The sequence below is a fragment of the Oryza brachyantha genome, chromosome 7, assembly GCF_000231095.2.
Source record: "Oryza brachyantha chromosome 7, ObraRS2, whole genome shotgun sequence".
Classification (NCBI taxonomy): Eukaryota; Viridiplantae; Streptophyta; class Magnoliopsida; order Poales; family Poaceae; genus Oryza; species Oryza brachyantha.
In genome coordinates, this window is record NC_023169.2 from 18,490,828 (window position 1) to 18,499,994 (window position 9,167).

The window sequence follows — 9,167 nt, forward strand, 5'->3', positions numbered from 1 at the left end:
ATGTGATTTATGCTCCCAAGAACTTTGCTCAAAATAAGCTAGCCTCCTCCCTATACTCATTTGTTCATTTTTTTTTTCGCTCTTCATTTGCCTGTATAGTGTAGTCCAGGAAAAGATATTCATTTGAGCTGCTAACCCTGGAGAGGCCAGAGAAAATTGGATGTAGGCACTATATTTTTTTTAAAAAAAAACAATGATATTTGTTTCCCACTTTAGGATGGAAGTGATGAAAACTATCAGTTTGTAACTTTGCATGAGATGCCTGTAATGACTTATGAAGTTAATCCATAAAATGTGTACATGGACATTGGACAATGAACCATACCGTATGTATTTGGTTACTGTGCTTTAGTGGTGGCTTTTTAAAAGATGGGCAGATAGGGGTTGAACCCAAGAAAAGAAAAATCACTGATAAAGTTCTGTCGTGGCTGAAACCTCCATGAAGCTCAGCAAGCTAGCTAAACACGACTTATCTGGGGCTAAATTAGCCATTCATCCTGCATGATACTATATCCAGTTGTCTTCATTTCTGTTGTTTAATTACTGCTTTAGAAGTTATGTGACACATGCTTTATTTTTTGCTCCTTTCAGTTATAACGTGGTGTGTTCAAGCTCCCGACTTCGACTAGGCGTTGTTTCAGCAAAGTTAGAAAGGTGTCGACTTGACTGGCAACAGTATTTAAGCAAAACAGCTGAGAACGAAAACATTAACCTGCTCGAATCTGCAATGGCAACAATCTATCGTTCCAATTTCTAATACACTATTAGATCGGGTGGACGAATGGAGTAGAAACTGCGACTATACACTGCTTCTGACAAAAGGAACACATGAGGCTGGCCCTGTTTAGTTCTAAAAAATTTCCCCCAAAAAACATCACATCGAATCTTTAGACACCTAAATAGAGCATTAAAAATAGATGAAATGAAAAATTAATTGCATAGCTATGTGAGAATCATGAGACGAATCTTTTGAGCCTAATTAGTCATGATTAGCCATAAAGTGCTACAGTAACCCACATACGCTAATGACGTATTAATTAGGCTCAAAAATTCGTCTCGCAGTTTCTAGGCGAGCCATGAAAATTGTTTTCTCATTCTTGTCCAAAAACTTCTTCAAATTCATTCAAACGTTTTGATGTGACACCCAAAAATTTTTATTTCCCTAACTAAACAGCCTCCAAGTTCACAGATTGGATTTGTTCATTTACATGTCCAAAGATAATAACACTGCTCCTATGTCTAGCATCTACGAGACCAAGAATGTAAATCTAATCCCAGTCGGCAACGCAGCATTCCTGCATAAAGGTGAAAACAAAAGTGCATGGGTCATATGTGGTTAACTTCAAATAGACAATCAACAACCGCAAATTGGTAACTAGAATGAAGTTCATATATGGCAGCCCGCTTGACATGGTACTCAGCAGAACTCAGCCCGCGTCTTTTTTGCTTTTAAGGAGTTGATTTTGATGTTTTTTTCGTCGTAGTTTATTTTTTATTTTGACTTTAGATAGCTAAGAGCACCTATCTAAAATTTTTATTTATAAATCATTTTTTATTTAAAAATATGTTATTTGACTTTTTCTTTTTCTCTAAAAAGCCAAGCCTCCCGGCCTCCCCACCCCCACGTGTCGCAACTCGCAAAGGTTCGTATAGGCCCAGCGGTCACTCAAGATCAAACTCCCAACATTGCGATGCATTGCCATTCAAAATCCAAATCCAACTGAACTGAACCCAAACTTATACCTAGCCTATCCTACCTTGTTCCGATTCAAAAGGAATTAAACACTTCCTCCAATCGAACTGGGGTTGGAATAGAGGCTTAATCGTACTTACTAATAATCTGAACCTATATTATCTTCACTAATAGCGCTTGGAATTTATCACAGTATCTTAGAGAACCCAACCCAACTCATGTATAAATATTGCAGAACTAATTCATAGGCTAGCTATAGATATAAATATCAATTTAGCATCACCAAACATCTACAGCAGACTACAGGTAAGTTTACTGAGCATCAACATAGGTTAGCACAACCGTTGATTACATTGGCCATCAAATTAAGGACCTCGAACCATACTATCAGTCTCATCCAACAACTGGTCGTCTTGATATTCTTTTTTAAAAAGGAGAAATTGGTTGCCTAAAATATACGAATTTCCAGCTTAATTGCTGGACCCAAGATTTATTCCCTAGGAATGACAAAATTAACTGCCTTAAACATTGCAACTACATTTAGCAGACTAGTCCAACTATGTACAAATTGTAACTATCAAGAAATTCAATGAAAAAAGTTTACCCTGATAGCTTTCATTAGATCCTTTGCTTCACCGTTCCTTCCAAAGTGATCACGAACAGGCTTGAAACAGAAAGAAAATGGTAAGACTAAATGAGGGGAAAAATGTTATGGTACGAACAAGCACCGAAAAAACTGAACATACAGATTAACTACTCCATCCTATAATAAATCTTTTCTTAACCACCATGTGTAGAAACCAAGAAATCAATAAATCTAGCTAAAGGAAATGGCACTATAACTCTAATGTATGTCATTGTATAATTAGTTAAACTAATTTCCATTACTAAAGCTGGGCGAGTGGAAATGTTGCAATAACTATAACCTCACACTTTTACTCATTTGCCAAATATTTTGGAATGGTAACTACCAAGAGAAAGGATAGATATTGTGAAATGATAAAGTATTATATCAAAATAACATGAGATCTGTATAAATTCCACAGAAATTGGTATTCTCACGCTTGTTCTGAAGATGCGTTCATATAATTGTTAACATCCCCCCCCCCCCACCCCCCAACACACACACACACACACACACACACACACAAAGGTATTAGTAGTACATGCTCCAATACTAGTGTTGGATGTTAAAAGAAAGTTGGCAAGTTGCAAATGAAGTAAAATCTACCACATAAATGGTTGTAAAATAATTTGCATCACTAAAGGCATAGCACATTTCCTTTTATCCTCAATTGCTCTTGACACACTTAGTGCTATTCAGTTTTGAGGCAAACACACTATCCAGAAAAAGAGGATCCCTGCTTTTTTGTACGTTTCAACATGCAAAAATGCAATAGGAAACCATTTATGCCTGTGAGTGCTTATGCACATTAACAAAACCAATATTCTCTATCGTTTGCTGAAAACCAATTTGTATACCTTTCAGCAGTCTGGTTGCAGGGAAGGTCCTTTGTGATAATCAGGCCAATGAACCACCACCTGTTCCAGTCTACTCTGCTACTACTGCCTACCATCAGCCCAGCCTAGTTCTAACTGAAACTCCATTGCACTTATCCTACATAATTAGAGTTATTTCCTCTAGCTAAACTTAACAAATGAGACTACCAAACTACAAATTTAAATAACCAACATGAGTGTTCTACTAATCTTCTCACAACTTTGTTCTACAATCAATCATAAATGATTAACAAAATGCAAAATACAAGAAAAGTGAAAGTTGTAACCTGGTATGACTGAAAAATCCAACATCCACTAACGTTTTCTTGTGAGTTGTGATAAAGAGTTATAAATGCACTCGAGGAAAACCGTTAATACTCACGAAATCACAGAGACATCGACTAAAAACAGCATGTGATTTCTGTCACATTTTACTTTATTGACTTTTACAGTACTCAAGAGATAACTTTGACAGCTACTGTTTGTAACTTTATACCAATGAATTAAAACTTCTATAAAAATTGCCTCCAAAAATAAACTTAACCAACATAATTTCCACATTACAAATTTCAAATTTTTTTTCAATATTTTTTTCTGAGACTGAACAAAAAAGTACACAGCGAGGATAAGCTAGCTATCAAGAAAAGACATTTTTTAAAAAAGGTGTGCGTCGGACAACTCTAATGAGCTCTTTGTTGCTGTGTTTTCTTGCTCTTTACTATGTTGGTACACGGTTACCTTAACCTATTCGCCCGAAGATGCTCGAATGTGTTCCAGGGGCATGTTGAGACAATATGCCTCAGGAACATAATTAAGACAATATGACTTGAGAGCATGTTGAGACAATATGCCTCGCACGATGTGCGTTGTAGTATGAGAGTTACATAAATATCTGTAAGCCCGAAAAACAAGACCACCCAAAAGGAGACTCAAACAAGACGGGACGGAGCTTGTCGGCTATGACTCTCAGGTATATTACTACAAGATGCCTGAGGTAAGGACAGTTGGCCAAGTGGCTCTATCAGTGACCACTCATGGGTATTCTAGTAATTGTATAAGGGAATCTGGGACTGTAAAAATCCGTACCCCTACCCTATAAAATTCAAGGAGGTATTTGAGTATTCTCTACACTTGAGTTTATTCCATATGTGCGACTAGTATTCAACTTTGTTGTATATACTCTCATGTTTGTGACGTAAAGTCACAACATCCTACATGAAAAGTTGAAAACTTTTGGCAGAACGTCAGTCCGAATTTAAACTAGTATCAGTTGGAGTCACAGTAAACTTGTTGATGTTAGTCCTCTGTGGAATGGAACCCCTCACCCTATGTGAAGCATATTGCTAGCATTTCTAGTTTAGCACTAGCTTGTCAATTGGAATGTGTAACATTTCTGGAATCTTCCTTGTGAGATGATCAATTAATATCATAATAGTACTAATTAAGCGGATGCAGAGAAGGAAAATGGCAGAACTTATGCAGCAAAAGAAAGATGACTGGGAATCAGGAGATAGATGAGCAGATAAAAGCATTACCTGCAATATCTTATTCAATGACTTTTCAAGGGCTAGCTTCACATCAACAGGATGCAGAGTGCCACTTTCATAATCAGCCGTAAATTCCTCCATGCTAAGAAAAATCCTATACAAGATAGAAGAATAAAAACATAAAAATATTATCTTCTTGTACTGGATTCATAGCATAGTAAATACTACATGATTATTCTGTGAACAATATTATTCAGTTGTGAATGTGTGGCTACTTGTTTGTTATTGATGATACAAACATGATAAAATAATTGTACATTTATACTGTTGAATAGTCAAGATTTGTCAGAAAATCTGCAGAAGTGACTCAGCAACTAATCTTACTTTTTGCCGCCATTCTCTTTCTTCTGGACCACCTCAAACTTTCCAAACCAAGGCAAGATGATATGTTTTATGTACTCCAAACATGAATTGCCTTCTGCTAATTTTGGAGGGCAGAAAGCTTTTTCAATTTTATAACATATATTTTCCTGAAATATACAACAAGTAAATATTGAACGATCTCCATTGATAGCATTCAAACAATAGCTAATGATTTCCCAAAAACGTCGATCAGACGTTGAGCTGCATAAGGTAGCATGTTTACACTGTTTTCACAACCCTCTATGGTCACACTGATTGACAAAACCAAAATTCATACCAGAACTGCTCAAAATGTTAAAAAGGCATAGTAATTATCACATACAGGTCTAAGTAACAAAAAGGCCAAACAAACTGGTTAATAGTCATATGTTGAGGTGCATAAGAACAAGCTTTCTTCTCAAGGAAAGAGGGGGGGGGGGGGGGTCATCTTAGATGTCATATAAAAAATTACATTCATTTAATCTCTCTCTGTCCAACCAATCTATGCAATAGGCACTGAAAGTCTTCTCTAGTTACTCATCTTCCTGGATCAAGATGAGTTCACTGCTTAAACATATATTAATAGAGAGCAAAGTAGCAGAAAACTTTTATGCTTTGTGCACTCCAAAACTCCTTATCAAAATGTTCGAGGTAAATTTATGTTGCAATAAAAAAGATAGAACAAATAGAATATATAACCAGGGTTGGCATCATATAGGACGAGTATAAAGGTGGTAATACCTCATCATCTTCCATAAAGATAGCCCAAGCTGGATGCCTCCTATTCTCCATTTCAGGGCATTGTAATAAATTAGGAAGCATATCTGTAGTTTCAGTTAAGGATGTGCATCCCGGTATGTTTTGGTATGGAAGTACCACCATCCAAGCACCGAATATCAAAAATGCAAGCACATATAACAAATTGGAACAATAGATGAAACAAAAGTGAAAAGATACTCTGCAAAACAGCAATTGGCCTACTCTTCCTTTTGACATGCTTACAATATTGTCTAGCTAATAAGTTGGCATCATGTTGCTCCATTCCCAACAGCCATATGTCTGCCTGTAGTTCATAATGTCTTTATATACATTATAAGAAGCTTTAAAGAAGTTCATCACAAAAGCCATGGATATCATGTAAAACATATAAGCATATTCTACTTTACTGATACAGTAATCACAGAATTGGTTGCATAAAAGTTTCCCAGAAATCAGTCTAGTGAAACTGAACAAATACATAATCTGCACTTAAAACCAAAGGAAAGATACGTGATGTAAAAACTCAATAGGCCTTGTGTACTACAACTGATGAGCTGCAATATCAAAGGGAAGTAAAAAGGGTCGGACTGCATGGTCTTATAACTCCATATTAATAGAACTACACTAAGTGTTTCCTTCCATTGTCCCTAGTAATTTTAAAACATGGATAAACCCTCCTATCCTCTAAGGTTGTCCTTTTTCTCTCAAGTTATTGCCTATATAGCATGTAAAACCAGGTATATTAATAAATATTTAAATCTGGTAAATAAAAGTCTGACCAAAGGCCAACCAGCTGTTTTTATCGTTCATTAGTCCCTTCATTTTTAAAAACTACATTATTCAGTGTCACTTTGATTGTTATTTCCAGAAATTATTAATGTATTAGTGGTTAAAGTTAGATAAATTAACTGACACATACCAATGGCAACAGATTTGCACACAGAACTAGTAGGTGTGTTAGTGAAGAAACATACCTTCTCAAATATTATACCAGCACACTGCAAACATATGAAAAATATGTCATCAATGGTTAGTTCCCCCATTGAATAAGGATTTCTACTCCCACAAAATCTGCTAGGTAAAGTGATATGAAAGGACCTGCATGTTCTGATCCAACATTCAATGCTCAATTAGAAGGCTCTCCAGTGAAATAAACCTTGAAAACTCAAATGATTCAAACAAGAATATACCTTCTTATTTTACGCACACTGTTTTGCCTTGCAATATCCATGACAAGTGGCCAGTATTCATCACCATGTTGACTTATTTCATCTGACAACCAGACTAGCTCTACTTCATCAAGAGCCATGCCAGTTGCTTTCCACATCTCAATATTATACCTGCCAACAGTCCTCATCTTATTTAGATTGCCACTAATCTCACTGTTCATCTGCGCGAACCAGTCTGCCATTAAGATTTTAACTTTGAAACCAGATTTAACCATTTTATTAATAATGAGTGTCTTCATGATGCCCTGCAGAACAAGAACGGACCCATGCATACTAGTGAACATCACATTACAGGCTTGAATAATTTGCACGTGTCAGCATTAATTTAACTGGAATACTAATGAACAAAGGCTATCTTTTTTTTTCTGAATCTTTCAGTAATACAGAAAAGATACAAATGTTCTAGAATTCTAATAATAATTATAAGACACCAAATGTTTTTCAACAAAACACACTAGTTCAACTTTACACACTGAATCAAAAGGATGTACAAAAGTAAAATTGTAGGGTTCTTTCGGATTGTTCTGCAACCCAAATGATAGTACACTTGGGCACTATTTTGCAAACTTCAAGCCAATACTGACTAGGTTGCAGTGCATTGAAACATATTTATGCATCACAGAATTTACTTTTAACGACAGTACAGACTAAAGAACACAACTACATAAAGGATCACTGATCTTTCTTAGCAGCTGCAATATGGTATATATGGATCATATATTCAAATATAACTATCAATCTCAAATGAGTAGCACATAAGAATGCTACACAAAATGCTCCTATACCTGAGAAATGTGCATATAGGGGGAGGGATCAAACCAAACATAACAATTTGGGGCAGGTTTCTTCTTTAGCAGTAACTTAAGTTCACGGTCATTGACACGATCCTCCCCAATACTCTTCAGTGTTGCAAACCTCTGATCAAAACTCCCATCAACAGTATCCCTGAATGTAAACAACTAATTTAGCATGGTAACATTACAAAGCTTAGGCTATACTGAAGTTTAGAAGCAAAAAAGGCTACCTAATAGAATCTACAGCTACAAAAGCTGAATTATCACTGTTGACATTATTATTCTGCTTGCTCCAGTCCTGTTTGGAGATATAGTCCAGCATTGACAGAGCTCCTCTGTAGCAAAATAACGAATCAGATTGCGGTTGGAAAGAGTGCCTATTCTTTCAAAAAAAAAATTAGTAATTTATCATGAATAACCCACCCATGAGAATTAACCTTATTTCCGAACATGAATTCACCTACTCCAACTAGGCAGAAACTCTGTCCCAATCAAATAGGCAAAGCGACAGATCTTACCCGCTATTATTTTGTAGGGGGTGCTGTTCTTTGCGCAATTTTTCTGGTTGTGACGTTCGGCTGCTGTGGAGGTGGCATAGCTGCTGTGTCATGTGGAAGCGGCGCGGCGAGGTCGAGGCCTCGACGGACATATTCGGCGTTCGCTTCCATGCTTTGCCCAGAAAGCCAAACGCCCGCGCTAGCATTGCCTCCACACGGACACGGGAGCTCCAAATCTAGGGGCAACCGGATTGGATTGTCCCAGCCCGTCGCCTTCGTCGACGTCGATCAGCCGCCTTCGTCGACAGGGGTTAGGGTTAGAGCCCGCCCCCCACAAGTCCTCCCCTTTTATTGTTCCTTTAATGAATAAATAAATAAATTAATTAATTAAATGATGCCGTTTTTCTTGTAGTGGTAGGCCCAATCAAGGGAACCGCCTCCTCCGCGACGAAAACTTCGCCCGCGTGGAGGGATAAAAACGACTCCGAAATCGACGAAAATCATCTTTATTGTTTCTGTTTTTATATCTTTTTTTTAAATCGGAATCGAAATCAAGACTCTCGATATAAAAATGGGATCGAATACGAAAATGGAGCGAATTTCGATCAAAGCAGATACGGTAACGAAAATTTATCCCAATATAAAAACTCTCAAACTGAGGTTTTAATATTTTTTTCTAAAACAATAGATCAAAATTTAAAATATTAGCAACTAACCATATCATTTTTTATCATTACAAGTTCATATGTCACTTTGTTAATGAATATCTAAATATCAAATAAAGGCTATATTTTATAAATTATTAC

The 9,167-nt window shown here is 36.6% G+C and overlaps 1 protein-coding gene across 2 annotated transcripts; it reads right to left on the reverse strand.

Annotated features, from left to right (window-relative positions):
• Nucleotides 1–1,138: 1,138 nt before the first annotated feature.
• LOC102710421 (tyrosine--tRNA ligase 1, cytoplasmic-like) lies at nt 1,139–8,711 on the reverse strand. Of its 2 annotated transcripts, none has more exons than XM_015838980.1 (11): nt 8,383–8,711; nt 8,095–8,199; nt 7,856–8,015; nt 7,032–7,315; nt 6,816–6,939; nt 6,040–6,145; nt 5,824–5,906; nt 5,065–5,210; nt 4,729–4,834; nt 2,298–2,357; nt 1,139–1,295 (listed from the first exon to the last, which is right to left on the reverse strand). In XM_015838980.1, exons 1-11 carry the CDS (start codon nt 8,565–8,567, stop codon nt 1,269–1,271), a joined length of 1,386 nt encoding a protein of 461 aa, XP_015694466.1. In that variant the 5' UTR covers nt 8,568–8,711; the 3' UTR covers nt 1,139–1,268. The 2 variants fall into 2 exon arrangements, with proteins under 2 accessions (XP_015694466.1, XP_006658119.2); XM_006658056.2 differs by having other exon boundaries at nt 6,816–6,948.
• Between the last annotated feature and the right edge of the window lie 456 nt (nt 8,712–9,167).